We start from the raw sequence: 22,635 nt of genomic DNA on the forward strand, positions 1-22,635 counted from the left end.
TTCCAAGGAGCATTGAACACACTGTAATATAGGAGCAAGGAACAGAGAAAATAAGGAACTTAATTTACTGTAAAACATAAACTACTAAGGAATTATGATATCCGTCAATACTGCAATCATTTTCCCTACGGGATAAAAGTATTTTAGCCTTGATAGAAAATGTCAACCTTCCATTTAAAGTTGTTAGAAAGTGTTTATTCTCGTTACTTTTCCATTAAGATCTGCTGGAAGCTGAATAGCAGATGTTGTAGTAATTTACAGGATTTCAGAGAGAAAAGCTGGTTTCCAGCATCAAGGTATAATGAGGTTTTAAGCAAAGTTAAAACGACCTTTTATAGAGATTCTAGAGAGAGATCTAGAGAACCAGGTTTTTATGAGCTTTACTCAGCACAGGCGGGTGTAACACTACTCCTTCCCCACCTGTTGCTACAAGTGGCAGTCAGCAGTAAGAATGCTTCTACACCTTTCCATACTATTTAAGAAAAACAGATTGAGTCATATGGAAATATCTCAGAGTGAGAGACATTTTTTAAAACTGCTTCTGGTCCAAAAAGACATGTCTATTAACCAGGTCAGTTCCAAATTCATGACCTGAAATGTACTTCTTAAGAAGTAATCTGATGGTAAAAGGAAATGAAGGAATGTCTACAATTTAAGACTTAGCATGGAAAATCTAGACATATTAAACTCTAATATCTAATGTTGAGATAAATAATATAACTAGTGGCAGACTGCTGCATCCTGGGCGCACAAATGAGCCTCATTACAGATCCTTCTTCTCAGCAGCTGTAAGACTTTATAAGCATCATTACTCCCAACAAACACAATAAATATATACATTTATACATCCATGTAGTTATTTAATTTTTTCATTTCTTGTAAAAATTCTAATGTTTTTGCATGTGAAATCAATTTTTTAAATAAAAGTATGCTATTTTAATAACAGTACAGTATTATTATTTACACAGATTCCTATTTTAATTTTTTCCATCCATCCATCCACCCATCCATCCATCTTTTATAATATTTGTTATTATTTATGCTTCCTTTAAATTACTGTTGGTACACCTGAATTTTCCAACTGAGACAAAAATACCAATAACACAAATATAAGAGAGGAGAATGTAGAAAAGTTGAGGTTGTGGGAGATACTCACAGGGAATGGTGCGCAAGTAGAGGTTGTCCCTGATCACCTGCTGGAGCTTGTGGTCCAGGGAGCCCTTCTGAAACTGCAGACTGAGGTAGTGACGTAAATCCGTGTTCAACACTTTACCTAGAAAGAGGGACATAAAAATCTCCATCAGAGAACCAAATCACAAATTAACTCTACACAGAAGTCATTTATTCAATGGTATTGATAATCCAAAATGTTCAGTTTGGCTTTTTAAGGTGAACTCTGGTCATGTGATTGGTATCTTAAGGAACAAGATCTGGCTATGTTAAAGCTGTGTCTGGATAACAGCCTCCAGCCTCTAGCTCTGAAGCTCTGGAGGCTTTTAGCTAGTTTGAGGCTTTAATTGAGCTCAAACTAATTGGTAAAAAATAAGGAGCATGGTTTGCATTTGTCATCATCTGTTAGTTAATATCTGTACTCCTTTAGTTAAACATGAACAGGTCACCACACTGAAAAACCCTAACCCTTTAAAAACACTGCTTGAGATTTGAGATACTTCTATTATTTTCCAACCTTTTACAAATACCACCAAAGTAAATACTGTTTTCCACATACCACCTTACTGAAAGACATTTGAAAATAACAGTAGCATACTAAGACTTGGACTTTGCCAGTTTGTTGTGTTATGTGATGAAAAAGATGGAACGGTTCTCATCCATTAACGTTACATGATTGGCTGAGAGATAATTTAATCACATTCAGCTTTTTTAATAAAATGGTGAGATTGAAATCTGTGTCAAGTTAGACTTTTTTACAGAAATATCACTAGAGCTTTGTTATATTTCTGGAAACACATAAAGGCAGCCTTTTTAGTGGTCTTGCCTCATTCTTTGAACCTAATATTGAGTATAGTAGTAGTGTCTTGGCTCATGAGCTGGATGTGTGGTTGTGCACCAACTTTTGTCTAAAGCAAAATGGATTAACACCTCAGAGTCCTGAGGACCTCAGCAGCTGTGCTCAAGCTGCACTTGAGACACTTGAGAAGAAATAGATCTCTCATTGTCCCCCGAGTGAAGGAATGTCAACCGAATGAAGAGACAAGAGGGAAACTGAGAGAGGTCCCTTGTGTTTGCTGTAATATGCCACATGCGTGGACTCCCTGAGAATTTAGAAGGCATTTCGTCCTGGAGGACAGCTGGAAGTACTCTTTTCTCAAAGTTGCTTTGCAGAATTTGCCCCACAGCTTTCCGAGGCAACAACCACAAGGATCTCAAAATGTCATCGCATGCCACTTTGAAAAAAGAAAACAGTACGCGGAATGTAGTTCTATGTATTGAAGCTACTTTTTCAAGTTGTGCAGTCTCACAACGGATCTTCAACAGAAAATAATTCTCAGTCGGTTGCTGTAACACTCTTCAGTGTAGAAGAATACAAAAATATAACTACTTTCAAAATCAGTGATACATTTAAAAATTAAGTCAGAAAGTACAGTGCTGCCAACCCCTCAATAAGAAAAGCAAATCACTAAATTGTTATGTACAATCTAGGAGAGAGAAAACAGAAAAAAAGGTTACAAATCACAGTAAAATAAAGACTTGATTATTTGTATACAGCCTACATGATAAATGGACCAAAAGAGACTAAAGGAATGCCTTGACTTATATTTTGTGGCAATAAATATCCTGATTAAGTTGATAAGCCAGCTGTATGTTCATACATGAGTGATTTATTTGCAGAGGGGGACTTATCTTGTGCTCTGACTGGTACCTGGAAAATTAAACAGCATTCAATAGCTTAACAATGACTGCTTTCTCTCAGTGTGACGTCACCTCTGGTACAAATAGAATTTAATGACCATTTAATGTAGAAAGGCTAACAAAAATAAAAGCTGCCCCATCAGATGTTATTGTGGATTTCCTTTGTCATACATTCTTCAGCTGAATTTGAGCCCATTCTTTATTTCAGACACACTCATACATCAATACAACATGGGCTAAAATATCAAGAAACTAGCAGAAAGAAGCTGGAAAACTGCTAAATTTCATGGTGGCAAAAAAAATCTAACACTGAAAGCAATGAAATTGTTATAAGTGTGAGGCATCTGACACGTTGCAAGATTTCTCCTGAGAGACTCACACAGAGCTTTTAATAACAATGTTTCTCAGCAGTAAAGTCCTGCAGGAGAGACTACCTTTCATTGAAATAAAAAGTTAAAAAATGCCTTAAACTTAATGAATTGAAATTCAGCATTTTGGTAAAATTAATGCCTCCTGCTGCAAGTGGTTTCAGAAAAAAAAAGCCTCAGAATTTACCCAAACGTCCTGAAATTTGATGGAAACATTTCAGTCTCTATGCCCAGTAGGTATTAAAGTCAATTCAACTCTTGGGGCTTTAGATTTGCAGCACACACAAACTAATCATCTGCTTTGCTCAGATTGATGTCCAGTAACCGGCAGGGGTAAAAGCAGGGGCAAAGTGTTCTCAGTTATGCAACTCCATGGAGTTTTAAATGGCGCAACAAATTCAAGGAATTTGGGTCAAGGAAACAAAAGCCGTGTCTGGCTATGCATCAACTCAAAAGCCACAGGCCTGTGGTTTATGTTCCCAGAAGCAGAAAGAGATGAAAACTCCACAAATTCTGAAACAAGAACATACACCTCATTCCCTGTCACAGGCTGTTTTCGTGTTAAAGCAGATGAAAGTTATTATTCCTTCACCGGAGAGACCCCCAAAATCCATTTTTTACATTTTGCCTGGAGAGATAAGCTGGTCTCAGTGTAGGCAACAAAAGACGTAATTGTCACGGGAGATCAGCCGCAGCTAATAGCAGATACCCCACTGATGCAGTAAAATCAATCTTTTTTCATGTACCCTCATTCGAGCGCGCACACGAACAAATGCAAATCACCCTTGCTACCCAAAGTAGACAACTCGAGAGCATCTAACAGTGTAGTCTTTGTGGCTCGCCTGTCGGGTTGCGTTAGTGCACTGCATCATATCTCCAAAGATGAGGGGAGAGCAGGGGTAGGGGGGCGAACTGCTATGTTACAAAGCAGCACATCATGCAACTACGAGGCATGTGGGACACAATGGAGGCCTTTGTGGATGGTCATCTGGCTTCGAGCCGCTCTCTCATACAGGCGGGTGAGACGGTGGATAAAAGCGGGGGCAACAGTTCAAGGACGGAGAGTTATTAAAAACGAAGGGAGCAGGGAAGGGCAGGATGGTGGGAGTGGAGAAGGGTCTCAGCAGAGAGGAGTAATGATGATGCATGGGAACACATGTGGAAGCCCACCACACCTCCCTCTGCTTCCCATTTCATCACTTCTCTATCGTTCCATCTCCGACTGCGCCGCTCTCAGTGCGGAGATTCATCAGCCGTAGCAGACCCCCACAGGCCTCCCCACACCCCGAGCCCAGATCACTTTTATACTTAGACGCCATCCTGGATCATCTTTCTTTCTGGAACTGCCTGCTCCTCTCCCTTTTATTTCCCATTTTAATCAGACATCTTGTCTTTCAGAGGGCATGAGCATATTAAGCACCTGTTGCTGCAACCCCTTTGTGCCTTGAACTTCAACTGCAAATTAGAAAATAACAGGGTAAGCCTCAATATTTTAAGATTTGCAAATTAAAAACCTGCTGCATAAGGCAACTAGAACTTTCTGTCCCAAACAGAAAGCAGAGTGAAACCAGAGCACATGCTGCTGCCCATCATCTCCTTGGCAGTGGACAAACCTTTCCTCGCCTTACCATCTGCAAATATCTGTAAGTGATGTCACAGCAGTTAAAGAAAACTGCATCAGTGAGATCAAAATGCAAGACTTCAGCCCACAGGATTTTGTAAAATACATAGACTAAACAATTTTGCTTCAACTGTTGCACTTTAAAAACCAGCCCACAATCAGAGCAATCTATAGAAAAAGAGTTTATTAAATGCCAGCCAATATGCTTTCATTTTACAAATGAAGCATGTTTTTGTAACCTTAGAACGAATTATTTGCATGTTTGTGAAATGTGTAATTCTACAAGATCTCGGTATAAGTAATAAAAATGGCACTCTGAAGAAGCAAACTGCTGTGTACCAGAACAAGTCATTGGGAAGAAACTTTGAAGTGAGCAGCGACACCAACTATATCAGCATGAATTAGATTGTGGCATTAGTAGATAATAGTTTTCCAGCACTATAATCTAGCAATTTATTGCTAGATTTTTGTTAACCAACATCTAGCAATAGAAATAATTTTGGTGATTCCAGCTGATCTAAAATGGGAGATGTTTGGTCTGATTTAACTTCAGACAGTGAGAATAAAAGGTGTCTTTTAATTTGCTGTATGTAAACCTATGGTTTCAACTGCATACAGGGATATGATAATGAGCAGAGTACAAAACATATCCTAGAGAAATGTGACCCAAATCTAAAAGTTTTGATTCTCCATGTTATCTTCCACAAAATTTGCAGAGATTTTTTGTTTAGTTTTTTTTTGTCTAGCAGCTCTTTGTAGCCCAAACGTGGAGAAGACATAAACTTATTGTAACAGAGAGAACATAGCCAAAAATACCAGACGTTCCTGCAGTGTTGCTGTCTTTTACAGAGATTCGTTAGATCATCTCTTTAAAGATGAGCGAATATCAGGAGAATTCTAGAAGTACAGCTCAACTTTCGAAATCATTCAGATTTGCTAAAATTACTGATGATGAAACGCTAAAATTTAATCAAAGTCATAGTTGAGGAATTTACCCTTTCTATACAGCCAGGTTATTGCATCATCTTTATTCCTGATTTTGTTTCCCTTTACAGATTTATTTGCCTTCAGTTAAATTGTATAACTGACATCAAATTGAAATGTAAAATATTGGTGTGCCTGCTTGACAACTCTATTGGGTTTTCATAGTCCTTAAAGGTGTGACAAACAAATAAACATTCAGTTTAGGTTTACCTGACCTCTCAGGAGAAACTATCAATTTTTCTCTCAACTTGGTGTGAATCTTTGCACATCACCTCTTAGTTCAATGGGGTCAAAATAACTAGGAACCATCACAAAGATTCACCAAAGCACTAAATTAACAGGCAGCATAATTACAATGAGCATCCGTGTTCAGAGATCTTTTCCTAAAATAGTGCAGAGATGGTGCAGGAAAGTCACAATCAGTGGAGGCAGCAGGCGTCTAATGAGCCATTCTATGACAGTATAGCTCCAGAAACAGTGAGGAAAACCCCTACCATCTGTTAATTACCACCTTGTTAGATTCATTTGGCAACTCTGGGCAAGAGCCAGACAGAAAATCAACATAATATCAGACTCATAGGGACAACAGGTTATTATATGCTCCCCGTGATGGAAAAGGAAATTGTAGTATTGCTTTCTTAATACACACAGCTACGGGCAACTCCAACACCAGTGGCCTCTTCCAGCCAAGTGATCCTTATGGTCAGTTAAAGTAATGGTGGCCAAATCTCTTAAACACTATTCCTTTAAAGTGGAAAGTTGTAATTTCTATCAGTAACAACTCTTTTTTTCAATGTCTGGCTGTCATAAAGAAAATCACAGGAAATCTATTAGAAGATACAGAGCCAAGAGATTTATTAGGTAGTACAGTACATTTTAGGATGAAATAAAAAGTGACATATAAGACACTCAGTTGCTCTTTTTCGTCCATTCAAGTTTTACAAATCCACCTTGAAATGCATTTAGTGGGAATTTATCTTAACATAAGGTCATTCTGCACAAGATGGGTGTTTCAGCTTTCAAACTAATAGCAACAAGGTCAGAAAAGTTACAATGCAGTTAGAATATGTTGATGTAGAGTATTTATAGCTACTTTTAATCAAAAAATGAAATGCCTTAAAAAAACGCACGCACACACAATCTGGCTCGCTCTATGAGACTCTTTATCTAAGCTTACTCTGCCATAAGGAGAGTGACATTATCTACGTACATTTGGCAGAAATGTGTAATCAACTGTTTTAGAAGATATTTAAAAAGGAATGATCTTGATGCACAATGTGTGGAAACTTGATGTTATGGGTGGAAAACTGTCAGTGTCATAATCATCAGCACATGCAACACAGATGGCACCCAAGGCACTCAGTGTTCAGAAATATGGGCTCTGCTATGAGTAGCTGTGCTTACTCTTAATCGCTGACTCTTCAGGATGCCCATTAATTTGGCTACACATGTGAGATAAATTGGGCTTGGTGCATTTTCTGGCTCATTTAACAGTACACACCTACACTGTTGATACTCCACTTCACAAAAGGCCAGCCAGTGTAGATATATATAATCAGTTTCTGCTTAATGAGGTGAGTTTCCTTTAAATTGATGCTCCCCCTTTTCTTCACAGCCAATTGATAACAGCAATGGCAAAAGTATCAAGTATTTCCTTTTCTCAAGGGAGAAACAACCTTGGAAATGTCCTTTCATTGTTTGATTAGTAGAACAGGGTTAAGTACCGACCACCATGGCCTGCGCTGTAAAATAAATCTAGTCCTCAAGAAGGCTCTTCAAGGAATCTGTATAATTCTAGGGCTTACCACCTCAAGGTTCGCTCTTCAAGAAATAATCAGAGCCAACTAAATTGTAAAAGAAAATCGCTGCTCCTAAAGCTGCTTGTAATCTACATTTCTTATTTTAGCATCTAGGAAGGAACAGTTAATCCAGGTGATCGGCAAAGATCGGCCTCATGGGTGATTGGTATCGGAATTGGCAGTAAAAAACCTGATTGCTTCAATTTTTCCGCAGTTTTACCAAGGAGAGTTTATTATTTCTCCACTAGATAGTCTAAACAAGTTGCATAAAATGCATTGACACTCCATATAATGAGTAAAAATAAAATTCCTTAACTACTGTTTGGGGAAAAAAATGGATAGACAAGATCATTTATCCATCCATCCATTTTTTAACACCCTTGTCCCTAGTGGGGTCGGGAGAGGTGCTGGTGTCTTTCTCCAGCTAACGTTACGGGCGAGAGGCGGGGTACACCCTGGACAGGTCGCCAGTCAGTCGCAGGAAAGATCATTTACGTTTTTCTTTAATTTATGTTGACTTTATAGCCACAAATTATAGTTCTGCAATAAACTTTAATGTGCAGTTTATTGCAAAGAAAAAGGTGAATAAAAGGCCTTGGCTTTCTTCTTTCCCGGTTCTCTTAATGCAAGCTGACTTGAAGTTGAAGTTTAAAGGAGATAAAGAGGCAAAGGCTGGAATTTCTTCTCCTCTGAGCTGAGCCGTTCCTAATGAATTCTAAACGGTTCACTGCATAAAATATTTTTAAAACCCAGACGACCCAAAACAAAAAGCCACAGTTGTGTTTTTGCTAATTTTTCCCCACTTGGTGGTGACTTCAGATGCCCAAATGTGATCTCTGAAGCCCAGAAAAGAGTTACATTTTATATTACGTCCTCTTAAATCAAACCATGAAGACCTGTCAGACACTACTGCAGGCTAAACTCTGCACCTTCAGAATTATGACCGGGCATCAGACTGACACAGAGGACAGAGGGAGCAAAGCACTGGAGCATAGGATCTTTTTTTTTAATGCCTTAAATATTCTTACTCTTATCTTTTCAGCTGCATGGTAGTAAATGTACTTTCTCAAACGTTTAACTGTGAGCTCAAATCTTTTGTGAGGCATGCACATCTGCTTGAATGACTGCAGAAAATTGTAACAAAATGGAGCAGAACGTGTTTGCTCCTGCATACATCATCCTTAAAGAGCACACTCCTCTCTGGTCCTCTGGCTACACAAATGTGAAAGGGGAAAGGGCTTTGTCCTGCAGGAGCGTCATCAAAAGCCTGCTGCTGTTTGACATTATTGTGGTTTGAAACATCTGCCTGTCCCTCAACATACACACACACACACACCCACCTGTTGTATACACACACATACACATGCATAAAGCCCAGGGGCAAATAATCCTCACTCACACTGCAATGGAGCAAACATGTGCATGTTCAATCACAAAGCATGGCTACCAAAGAGCCTGGATGACAAACAAGAGATCAAAGAGGACCTGAATGTTTGTTTTTTTTTGTTTGTTTCATCTCCATGACAGAGAATTGTTTTTAGCCCCTATTCTATGCAGAGGGAGACAAAGAGTTTCCCTGTGATGCAGAGATCAGAAAGAATGGAAGATGCATCACTAGGGGAGCTCAAACAGGGAATCATGGAAGAATTGGGAGGAGAGGAACCTGGACCTGGATACCTTGTATCCAGTAAGCTGGTGGCATCACACGTCCAGCTTAGAAAGGAATCATCCAGCTTCCAAACCTCTTTAGTCACTTGATGAGAGGAGGAATTTGGAATAAAAGACTAAGCTATCGACTTTCTTTCTATGGCGCAAATGAGGAGGAGTTTGGATCTCTTGAATAAGGTGTCATGGTTTTAAGGGCTACAGAGTTAAATGTCACCAATTAATGTGTAAACAGCAGCTGGAAGAAAACATAGGGTTTCAGCACAGAAAATAAAACCCTTATACTGATTTTTATCCTCTACATAGGAATTTCAGTATAAATTTGTGCTTTTTGTTAGACTACTAATTGTTACATAGCATGTTAACTCTATCGTATAGCTTCAGTTTATCCAGCTACTAGAGAAAAGAGCAACACAAACGTTTTCCGACTGGGTTTGGGGAAAGAGCGTTTTTCTGTGCAGGGGAGCTTAGGGAAAAGAGAAGAATGTTTTTTGGTGATTATTGTCATGATTATTTGCAGAGTTGCAGCACCCTGACTGGTTGCGTGAGTCAGTGTGACACATACTGCTGTAAAAAGTCACTTTGCATTCTTTAGTTCTGAAATAGGAGCTTGTGAATATCCTATTGCTCTGCATACTACTACACTGCATATGCTGTATGTGCTCATGTAAGTCTAGAATGTTCATTACTACTGGCACCAGTGAGTTTTTATTATTACGTCATACCATGGGCTTTTTTATCTACTGAAGTAATGTCATTTAAGTAAAGGTTGGATTATCTATGTGAGATGTGTGAGAACTTTACTATGGGTGCCAGTAAATCCAAAGTGCACCATTTGTTTCATGTTTCAGGCAAAAGAGAAAGAAAACACATTGCTCAGTCTTGATCTACAGTGCATAAAAAAATATTCCCTCCCTTGGATGTTTTATTCATTCAAACCAATCATGATCAACACAATTTGGCTTTTTTGAACAACAAAAAAGCAAAACCAAAAAAGCCCCCCAAAAACGTTTTAAGGTCAAACGATGGGCTTCAATTCTCTTTAGAAAATATAAAATTTGCTAAAAATTTTCTGCGGCCCTGTGCATAGAAATATTTTTATCCTATTTTTATTTTGCGATTTCTTTAAAACAAATGGGAAGAAAGTATGCATCTGTGGTACATGCTTTTATGCCTGAGTGACTGAATAAATCACAGTTGAGTGGCTGAAAAGACTAAAAACATTCCAAAGATAATGGAACGAGTGAAAAGTAACTGATGTTCAAAGAAAAGCTTTGAAAGACCTTCAGAAAGCCTGGAACCTTACTGATTAATACCATGTTCTCTCGAAAGTCTGATCGCAGTAGGGAGTGTCAAATAAAAAAAAATGGCAAACACAAATGCAGCTTACCAATTATCTTTACTGTTAGAAAATAAGGCACCTCCCTAAGATACTTTCACACATTTAGATTTTTTTAGATTGACTAACAGCGAGAGGTACAGTATGTATAGTTTTCGCAAGTTGCGTAAAACAAATAAGACAAATATGACACACAGACAAACAGGAGAAGCATGTCCAGCTCTACAGATACTGATTCTACAGATCAAGTCAAGTGTTGGACTCTTAGCCTCAATAACTCGGGCTGACAGTGATAATACACTCGCTGATGTGTCACAGAGAACCCCATTGGACACAAAAGACTGTCTTTTTATCTTCTTCCCTCAATCTTTCTGAAACAAATTTCTACCAAAAGGTCTGAAAATCAAATGAGTGACAGGGTTATATTTTAATTATTTTAAATTTGAGAAGATTTTGACAGCAGTGGAATTAGATAATTCATGCTACAGAACGTAACCAGTGACTTCTACAGAGACTGGGTTGCATCTGAGTGCTGTTCTGAAAATACAGACAAGTTTCGGTGTGATTAAAAAAGTGTTTGCTTATCAGTTACTGCAAGGTTTGCATTGCATTGACCCTGGCTAGTCAGTGGTGATATTTTAGGCCTCTATGCTATAATACGCACAGCAGAGCAGATTTGTTTTAGGAAGCATTGCCTCAGGAGATGTAGCTGCTGATTACAAGAGTGCATCTCTCATTTCCTGACTGACCCGGGTGCTGCATCCACTCTGCATCCTGCTAATGAGCAAACATGGCATATGTTTAACTGCATATGACAAAAATGGGTCTGTTTGGCAACTCGTCACTCTAAATTGATCTTAGGTGTGGGTGTGCATGACACGCTGTGCTGTGTGTCTCTGGGTTAGTCATGGTTCAAATAAGATGTTCTTGTGGTTAATAAATTGTGAGTTGGGGTGTTATTGGACTCAGCTTGCGTCCCAAAAATAACAAAGAGAATTATTAGGGCTATAGAGGCTGTTTAGGTCTTTCTGGATTGAGCTTTCTTCTCCTAAATCTCAAGCTGTGGAGGTGGGAGATTTCTTTTTACCCATTGAGGCATTCTTTGTATGCAGTTCTATTGTAATGAGTAGCATCCACTACTTTTTGGAAATGGTCTATTTGGATTGAGCTTGGATGTAAATATCTCTATATATTTGAACAGCACTGCAGCATAAAGCATCCAGTTTATATAAATGATATCTACTATGACCTCTAGAGGGACTTTTTTGACTAGAGAAAAACACATTAGATTCTTCGCCTTGTCATTCATTTCATTCTCGATTTGTGTTCCCATCCAGTACGAGTAAAAAGCAATTCCATCACTGGGGGAATTATATATCCAACATTTCTCAAACACATTCACAGCCTGATTCCTGTAATCTACCTCTGGGATGTTTGGCAGGCAGGGTGAACTTGAAGATAAACTTCTATAATACATAACATCCATCTATCATGTGTAAGAGCTTTTGGCAGTAGGAAAGGATACTCACATATCACTGAAATGAGTCAGCTGCTTGGACTCCAGTCATTTCAGACTACTGCCCATTTTACAATCCTTTTTGTGTGTGGGGGGGAGAGAGAGGTGCGTGTGTGTGCGTGTGTCAGTGTAGGGAGAGAATGACTATAATGCAAGATTTTTCTGAACACTAGTCCACAAGGTCATATCTGAGACTTTAGTTTGGACAGTTTATGGACATTGCTTAGCCACTGGACACAGACATTTAGTCCATGATTTATCAGCGTTTCTTTGAGGGCACACACAAGGGGCTGTTTAATAATCTGGGCAGATGCCCAGCGTAAAGAGGGCAGCAACATCAATCACTCACAGCAGATGAAAAGACTTTAGCAGCCAGACGCCAGAGAGTAGAAATGACGAGAATCAGAGTAAGAACCTGATACAGCTTCTCCTAAAAAAACAACACTCTTGGTTCTTTCATGGGTATTTACCAGATAATTATGTGTTATGAATAATTCCTTCATATGACCAGTGATGGATTAACGGGAAATGCATGGAGAAGTATGTTGAGTTTGAGGTGGATCAAAATACAGTAAATAAGAGGACTGAGTGTGTTGCAACTCTTTGTCCTCATGGCCTTCAGCTGCATACATCTTTCAGTATGTAGTTGTGGATGCAAACATGCCTGTGAGGCTTTCACTCTCACTGCTTCATTAATGAGCTAACTGTAGTCCTGTTGATTAATCCGTTATGCCTCTTCAGCGTTGAAAAGAACTTGTTAAGAAAATTATCTATCACTGCTTCTCTATATGGTGTCAGAGGTTCATCAGAGGCAGGTCAATCGCACATTTTCCTGTTATTCTGCAACATAGATTTTCAACACAGGCAAATAAAAATGAGCTTGAAAGGAGATGCACAAGAATGATTTCTGATCTTCTTTGTCAAACAAAGGTTAGTTTTTAAAGTTTTCCCTTTTTTGTTGACCCTCGTGTTAATCTGTAATATAAATGGGGTCTTGTCCAGGATGCATTTATCAATAAAAAATAGCCCAAAGAGATGCACCAATTGCTTGGCCGGCGACAAAAATTGGCCAGATTTCAATTGATTTGTTACGCTGGTCAACAGTTTGAAAAGCAGTCTGGTATTTGCACAAGAAGTGTTACTAAAAGGAAAATTAATTTTTTATGAAGATCTCTCTTGTGCTCACTTCACTGCTGAGCGTTTCCAATTAAAGTGCCAGCTGCTGCTTGGACATGTGACATATTCAGCTCCAGCCTATTTTGTTGGACATATCAGCTGCTATCTCAGGAGACATCAAAGTAAAACTTTAAAACGTGTTTCCATGGTGATCCAGCTGTGATGTGCCAAGTGCATAACGTTAATGAATATTCTGTTGTAATTTAATGTACCACACCAAACAGTAAATTGAAACCTACTTGCTATAATTCATATGTTGGTAACTTATTTTATAAAGAATCAATCAAAATAGAAATATAGTCATTTATTTGTTTTTATGTGTGCAATTAAAGAAAAAGACCATTTTGAAGAGGTAGAATGTAAAGCAGACATATGGATATATTTCGATAGAAAGTTTTGATTTATGGCATGAGGTCGGAATTTGAAGCCTTGTTACACCCAAATATTTATTTGTATTTATGCAGAACTACATTAAATATTAAATCACACTTTTCATTGCAATTTCAATACATGAAGTATTGCAGATCATATTGGCTGAGATATTAAAGGTGAAAAAAACGTAGAAAGGAAAGCAGTGGTCTAGGAGTGGTCTGCATTCCGGGAGGACAGAGTTCTGCAATTTTTAGCTGTGTTCCCTGGTCTACACAGTTGAATTAAATGGTGAAACTGCTTCACTAGCATGAAGTCAAGCTCTACAGAGTTCTGCTAATGAACCAATGTTGGAGGCAGAGGTGCTGAAGCAGAGAGAAATCTAAAAGTTGCAGGACACCGGCCCTTGGAAGGCAGTTTGAGGCCGCTGTCTTCAAGAAATATTAGAGAAGTAGGGGAAATAAAATTTGAGACCTGAGCTGGCCATTAAGTTGGCAACCTGTCCACCTCTAAAAAACCCTATACACTGCTTTGATAACATCTCAATAATTAAAAATGGACAGACCATGAGGGAATATGGTTTTGATGAGCAGTCTGAATGGTGGTGTTTTGCTCCGCAGGGAAACACTCACTAAGACAATTTAATTAAGGTGAATCCCCTTTCTGTAGATACACGGATCTTTGATATTAGTATGTAATCACAAACAGCCCATCGGTGCACCGTGTAAGGGATTTGGGATTCTGCTAGAGGATTCTTTCAATATGTTGTTGTTCCGCTTGACTCACTGAGATTTGTTCTCAGTAACGCTGGCAAAGTGAAAGGTCACTCCCGAAGGAAGCAAATCTTTAAAGAAAACTGTAATTTTTAGAATTACCAAAGCAGTGAAACAAATCCCTATCTAATGCCAATATCTAGTGGGGAAATGTATCATCAGCTGGGCCCCTTCTGTGAAAACTTCACACTTTAATGTTTGATGTTGTTTTTAACCCCCAATGACCTAAAAACATTTACAACAGGGTTTTGGTGATTCTAAATTTGTAGTCGACACAAACAAGAACAAAAATCCCTTGGAGCAGCTCTCTGTGTGAGACCAAGGATAACGTTGAAGGAGCTGCAAAGCTACAGGGCAAATACTGGAGATTCTGTCAAAATAACCACTTTAAACTTCTCAAAGTGCAATGCATTTATGAGTGTTCTGGCAAAAAAGCCAATGCTGTAATACAACAGAAAATTTAAAGCAAGTCAAAATTCTCTTCAACCTCAGCCTGAAGTAGAAGAAGGTTTTAGTGCTGTGGAAAACATCCTACCTTGTTTTAGTATTCAGAATACCCCATCAATCTGTTTTTATTAATAGGACAGGAGTTGAAAATGCCATCATTCACCTGCTTCAACAAACCCATTTTCATGTAGATAAAGCAGGCAGGACTATGTGGGTCATATGAGTAACCTTCGCAGCAGCAGATTACGTTTTTGCCACCGTGTCTCATTGCTAGTACAGTTGCATGGAGTGAAAACTTTACATGAAACAGGAAAGTTCACACCACCAGTTTGGTTTATATCCTGATACGTTTGTCAGCCATATTGCCCAGTCCTACCAACAGTGAATCTGTATACAAGAAGGGACAAAGTGTCTTGCCAACTATAACCATCTTTAATAACTCTTTAAAGAAACTGGAAGCTATCAAGGGTTGCCACATCATGCAATTTTCCTTCAAGGATAATAAAACATGATTTAACTAAATCAATACACAACACGGTATAGCAATGTACCGTGTGAGAGTGAGCCATAACAAAACTCATGTCTTTAAAAGGAAAAGACTTAAATGTCCTGAAGAAGTCTAATCCAGGGGTATTTGTGGTAAAGACTCTCCACTTTGAGTCAGAAAAAACAAGCATCAAATAAAAAGTCCAATGAAGTCATAGCAATTTTTGTTATTCCCGTACAGATATAAAACAGGTATAACAAGTAAAAATCAACAGACATAAATAGTTTGCAAGGTATTTACCAGTTTTTGATATTAGGGTATAAAACAGTCTCCTAAAACTAGCATTACTTAGTTCTTCAACCATATAACCAACACTTAAAGTGTTCTTTTGACTATTCACTGAACTTCCCCTGAAACTGTTTGGAGTCCCCCATATGGTGGTCCACCTCCCACTTAGAGACAATCCAGCCTCCTCTTTTGACAATCCCCAGTCTGGGAATCTTGCTGCAGAACATTTCAAGTGGAACCTATCCAGTTTGAGAAAGCTGCAGTTTAGCCTTGAGCACCTGGCACAAACATTGCTGGTAAAATGTGCCAAAAGTTGCAAGGACTTACCCAAGAGGCTTGCATCTTTAACCACAACAAAAGGGGAATCGAGTTTTCTGCCTCTAGTTAAATCTTGTATCTGCCTGAAAAATGCTTAATTTTCAAAAATTAAGCATTTTTGAACATGTTTAATTACTGCATTGATTGGCAACCATACAAGCAGGTGTACATCCCTGTTATTGTTTGACATCCATGTTTTGCTCAGGCTCCACAGGGGCACTGATAAGTTTAGCACCAGTGTTTGTCACCTCTCTTGGCTCTCTTCACACACCTTTTCATGGGGCTTTTAATACTCCTGTTGACAACTGAAAGGTTTGCCATCTCTTAACATGAAGGATTTCTTGCTCTAAATCCTGTTTTTATGTATAGACTGAGCAGCACAGAAGGAGATCAGAAGGAACCAGTGTGAGTGACAGCTGAAAATCCACTTTAATGTAAATACCAGAAGCCTTCCTTGCTCTTACCAGCCATCTTTTTTAGTATTGATTTAGGAGGTTTCTACTTGACTGATGTTTCTCACTCCCGGACTTTAGGAGCTTCCAGAATGACTGGAAAAACCTCAAAACAGAGACACTTTGTTAAAAATGTTAGTTTGTTACTGTCATTACATGTGAGAGAAGTATTGTCTTTTAATTTTAGTACAAAATCAAAATGTACCCTTACCAGAAGATCTGTAGGAAAACAAATGTCCCGCAGAAGGGATGTGGGTTGTTATCCATATAAAAAAGCAACATGCTTGCATAAAAATTGCTAAGCAGATTGGTACAAAGTGGGCTGACTCAGCTACGTCTTTCTGGAAAGTATTGAGTTTCATAACAGAAGAGAATGGCCTGCCAGATTTTTCTTCTACAGTCACTTAAAAAAAGCTGCTTAAAGTTAATGGATATAGACTATGTGATGATGCACAGCAGGAGACAGGCGTTGACACAAACACGAGCACAGCTGGATTATCAGATAAAGAACACCAGGTGAAGGGGGGGATCCAATAGGCTTAATTACGGAAACCGGAAGTCCCTTCAGTGAAGCCTCCGTCTCAGCGAGAGGGAAGAGAATGAGGATACAGGCCATTTCCGAAGACAATAATGAATTTAATTAGCTGTGAGATACAACTGCAGGGGAATTCATAGTGCTCTGCGCGGTAATCCGCTTTCCCTAAGAATATTTCTGAGCGGGATTATCACCAGCAGAAGAAGCAAAGAGCTGGCAGCAGGATGAGAATCTGGGTCTGTGGAACTGCATAGCTCAGTGGATGCAGATGAAGGGATAGAGTCAGAAGATAGTAGATTATTGGGAATCGTGAAGCACAAAGAGTAGCTATTCACAAAGACAAATTGTCACCATTTATAGTTCCAGTATGAAGTTTACAGTTGGTGGGGTTTTAATGTATTAAAATTCTATTTGTTCAGAAATGATTAAAATCCAACATACCGAAGGAATTCTTAAAAAGAATAAAGTGGGTGCACAGGTTTGTTTTGTATTTTTTCTAATCTGCACAGATTCAACTACATACATAACATGCTACTATGACCCTTGATAGCATTGCTTTTGGTAGCCATCAGCCAAGTTCTGGCATTAATCCTGGCAGATGTTGGAGCGTTTAAATGGTAGAGCTTGTTTAAATTTTTTGGATTCTTGTTATGGGCTTGGTTTTCAATCAAAGTCAGCAAATTTTCTGTAGAATTTTTGGAATCAGCTTCATATTGCAACACCCAACTGTGTCCAAGTTTCAAACATCCAGCTGTTCATCCAAGGTAAACCAGAAGTAGTTGGAGATTGGTCTCCAGTACTACTTCCAATTTGTGTAAGTTGGAGATAGTAAATTGTGTCAAACAAACAGTCAGCATGATGCTATCACCACCATGGCTGGTTTTGTTCGACGTTTCCAGTGAATAATAACTGTTATTATTCAATGTCCTTGAGAAGAGCAGACAGATTGCAGTAATGTTGGCTTTGACAGGGAAAAAGTAACAATACATTATTGTAGCTGTATGGCTGCTCTCAGTGTGAATGACACCTAATTGTAAGCAGTCTATGTGGGTCGACGGGGTAGACAGCATGAATCTGCTGCTCAAACCATAATTTTCAATTACAATAGGGGATTAATGGCAATCAGCACACCCAGGTGGTGCCTGTGATTAGCTAATCTACAGAAGCATGCAAAATGACATCTGTTCCACTTCACACCTCATGCTAGCTTTTACTTGTTAACATAACGTTCTGCAAAGGCCTGAGAGGGAGAGATGAGGTGACGAGGACACCTTTCTATGAGAAAAGTTTGTCCAAAAATATGTCTTAATAGAAGACGAACAGGAAAAGGTTCAGTGGTCGGGGTCGTCACTGCTCTCCCCATTTGACGCAGAATCAGCTACAAAGACAAAAGCAGAGTAGAGGGAGCCAATTATAAGCTACATTTGCTGTGTTGAAATGAACTTACACTATGCAGCCTCTTGGCTCTGCTCCAGTAAAGCTGCCGCATGTAGAGAAATGAAACTTAAGACACTTCAAAGACGTTCTACCATTTAATCAACACAAATCCACACCAATGAAGAGGGATTTTCCTCCTCATGCTATTTCCCCTATAAGTGGACAAAGTTTAATGCTCACAGCCAATCTTCTTAATAAGGAAGGAGGGTAATCTGAGAGCAGTTGCTAATTCAGAGGAATAAACACATTTTCTTTAGATGAGCACAGGCACTAAAGGAAACACTATGGAGGGGCCGGCTAGCTTTCATCAAGGGGCCTTACTTAGATTGAGGCATCACTCACTGTCACATTAATGACTTTACCTTATTGTCAGGACAGCTTGACTGTCTTCAGGATCATTAGATCAATGTCATAAAACCACTATGAACAGCCAGCGTAATTATCCCAAAGAGGAATTTACAGAGTCCACAGCTCTGTGAAAGGTCTAATTCATTTTATTATCACCACTTTAAAAGCAGCTAAATGAAGATTTTAACCTGTTGAACCATTTAATTTCTGAGTATATAAAAGTGGTAGTGAAAGACAAAAAAAAATACAACCATCTCATTCATAAAGTGACTGTGCCCAAAGCCATTCCAGAGAAGGCGAGCCTCTCAGGTTTCACCTTATGTCTATAAAAACTTCTTTTTTTCATGTCTTTTCAAAATATTGTCTCCAAAATTCAGGTCAGACCAAGATCATCTCTTCTCCCAAATAGATTTCTGCCTGATTGTTGAGCAAAATATTGACTCAAAAGTAAACGAGCATCATCACATTAAAAATGTGCAAATCCGTATGCGACGTCATTTACTCTGCGACACAACAATGGACTACATCAACCTCAAGTTGCTGTTAATTATTATCATCAGATAGGTGATTAAATTCCCAGAGCAAATGGTTGATAGAAGGCAGAATATTGAATGAATAGTACATAATCCCAGCAGAAAATTTAATGGCAATGTAAAAGGTGGAGTTTCAAAGTTAGAAATGTCTTTTTCAAAAAGACGAGGTCAGCACCTTTAAACAGACAAGAGAAACATTCCCAGGACCTCTAAGAAGTATTTTGTGAAGGACACGCAGTGGGAAGACAACAAACTAGACATTTTAAATTCTCATGAGACAGATTATGTTTAAAAATATGTATGTATGTATTTAATGTGGAACCAATTGCTGTGGTCTTTGTAATGAATCAATAGTAGAGTTTCTTGGTACTTTGTGGGAAAATGTTTAGGAGTCAGAAAATGTCACACAAATGTCACAGTGGTATCAAAGCAGATTGTGTCCAAACATAAGGACTAAGTTGTGGATAAACTTGCTAAAATATGAATGTATTGCCTTCGTTGAAAGCACTGGCTAATAGGAGTTTAACAGTTCATTCAATTTGTCCTTGGACACATGAATTTCCAACTTGATAATCAAATGGAGTGTTACATCAAGTCACAATATTCATTCAGAAAGTCAAAGTTTTCTCAGCATAAAAAGCACACCGTAGGTTATAGTTATCAACAATCACCTCTAATGTTTTCAATTTCAACAAATCAGTCATTTACATGATATAGTACAAGATCTAGTTATTAACATGTTCCTTTACTGTATAAATGCAAAAAATACAGTAAATTGTCTTGGCTGCTCAGTAAAACGTTTAGCGACACTCACTGATTTTTAAACAGTGGACTCCACCAATTCACAGTTCAGTATTTGAAGAATCTGTACCTGTTCACAGATTTTTACATAGAACCCATCTAAAATATTCAAGAAAAAAAAGTAGCTTAGGAAGCTAAAAGCATAATGCTACTTGACACGCTATTGGCTAGCATTTGAAAAAGCAACAAATCCACAAGTGACATTCGCTCCTACATACACATTAAACAGAAGTTCAGCTTCAGTAGTGCAACTTTTACTTTAGCTACAGCTAACAATGTTTTATTGACATAAATTTCTATAAGGGATAGTGGAAACAGCTACTGTTTTCATACTGCTGCCTAAAGATTTCAATGACACAACTAAAAGTGTTGATGCTAAAATGTTCACTCTGTTATCTCAGTTTTTCAAGGAGCTTTATCAAATGCTGACATCTTGAAACACCCACACGCAATCAGTTCATCAAAACTTGTCATGTAGTATCTCTCTTTGTTTATCTTTTATATGAGACTAGAAGTACAGTCAATGCATCTGACAGCTGTTTGGTCTTCTATTAAGACACAACAGATTGTGCTGTTTTTTCATATTATGACAGTGGTTAAAGAGGTCGTTCCACAGAAGTGGCAGCCAACACAGTGATTCACAGAAGCGCTTTATTTCGCAGGCATTCAAAGAAGTCCTGCCAAAGTCAGGTATACATCTCCCTGGCCATGGGAATATGTTTAAGCAGAGGAGGGGCCATTCTGCCAGAGTAAATAAGACATGCTTTCCTGTTTAACTCAGGCACAGACAACAGTTTAACATTAACAAGTTTAACTTTTGAGTCTAAGGCCCAAGTTGGTGGGAAAACATTATACAACGAATTCCAGGGCTGTACATACAGTAGGAGGTCAATGATTATCCAGCCGAAGGTGTTAGACAGAGGTCAAAGTATTGGCCTTGGCAGCTAATTTTTAACAGAAACAGGCAAACAAATGGTGACCATAAATTGTGTGAAGACTTTTCCCCCCTTGTATTATTATCATTATTAGGCAGTTCTGCAGTAGACAAACTGACTTATGTCCCTTCAAGTTGCTTTTTAATCAGCATGGTACAACAATGCCTAGATACCAATCTAGTATCATAAAATATTATTAAGGTGTTTGCTTTGTCTATATGGAAGCTAATGATTATTAGTGCCCTCAAAGTTAGTCATTCCTTACAAAGTCTTCTGATTGCACATCTGAATAAAATCTGATGATCACCAAAGTTGTTATGAATTCAACAACTTCAGGCAAAATCTATAGAAAATATTCTGCGGAACAGCTATTTAAACAAAACAGACTTACTGCACTCTGAATCAAAGTTTCGGACTGAAAAACTTAAGAACCTCAGAATTTATGGCCTACATGCTACATTTTCATAGCAACAGTGCATAGTCATACTTCTCTTATAAATTTCAGACGTAATGATGCATTTCTTTATATAACTGAACTGCAACAGCAAAAAGTCACCAGCTGTTTTTCAGTATTTCAGTTTTTTTCATCAGCTCGAGCCCTTTAGTAGAAATATTCATTTACATGCTTTAGAAAGCAAGTATATTTAGATATGTATTTTTATGTGTATATATTATACACACATAGCTTAACGTTTTCTACATTTTATGTTACGGACTTATTCCAAATTGTAATAAATCTGTCACTTTCAGCAAATATTACACAAATATTCCATTATGCAACGTGAATCTTTTGCATATATATATTTTACAAATTTCAATCAACTTCATTTTCCATATGTAGACTCCATTTAAACTGTAGAAACAATTTCGAGCTTCATAACCACTGTGAATAAATGTGATTTCTTGGTGTTCTATTTTCAATAAAACTGTATTCCACATTTTCATAACGGAGTATTTATGTGTGGAATCATAAGGAAGGAGATTAAGTTAATACAGTTTGGAATAATGCTGCGTAGAAACAAAATGTGCAAAAGGTGACGTGCCTGAGGCCAAGTCAAGTGAGCCTCTCTTTGATTGATGTCACTTACTGTGGAACAGGGACTTCAATTTATGATGCTGGTGAATTGTTAATAAAAATGATAAAAAAAAACATTATCTAGGCTTTGGATGAATGAAAGTGTGTGTGTGAGAGAGAGAGAGGCAGAAAGAAATGACAGTAATTGAATTCTGCAAGGATGAATGCTGAAACATCACTGTAAACCAAATCAGTTCGCTGTAGAAAGGTCTTTTGAATAAGATTAATCAAAAGAAACAGACAGCGGTCACAAGTCGCTCTTAAGATTCGCATCTACGCCACTCTAAAGTCACGGTGTGTGAAATCCACTGCATATATTCCATCCGACTCCAGCGGCTTTCAGATCGTTCATATGCCTGGTACGTTATCTGCCTTGATAAAAATGCTAAATGCAGTTCACACAAAGCAAAAAGGATCACTGTCAAGCAAAGCTATCTGTGGGAACAGCAAACACATGTGGACAAGAATGGAAAAGAGCAGAGAAAATCAGCACACACA

At 38.3% G+C, this 22,635-nt stretch overlaps 1 protein-coding gene across 4 annotated transcripts in view; it reads right to left on the reverse strand.

Moving 5' to 3' along the window:
• LOC102235697 (membrane-associated guanylate kinase, WW and PDZ domain-containing protein 3-like) overlaps window positions 1–22,635 on the reverse strand; it is a 134,242-nt gene that overhangs the window by 53,210 nt on the left and 58,397 nt on the right. For all 4 annotated transcript variants that reach the window (XM_023335774.1, XM_023335778.1, XM_023335790.1 and 1 more), the window contains exon 2: window positions 1,157–1,273. In XM_023335774.1, the coding sequence (XP_023191542.1) occupies window positions 1,157–1,273 (117 nt within the window). The remainder of the gene's footprint in view (window positions 1–1,156; window positions 1,274–22,635) is intronic.

The sequence above is a fragment of the Xiphophorus maculatus genome, chromosome 1 (genome assembly GCF_002775205.1).
Source record: "Xiphophorus maculatus strain JP 163 A chromosome 1, X_maculatus-5.0-male, whole genome shotgun sequence".
NCBI classification, from domain to species: Eukaryota; Metazoa; Chordata; class Actinopteri; order Cyprinodontiformes; family Poeciliidae; genus Xiphophorus; species Xiphophorus maculatus.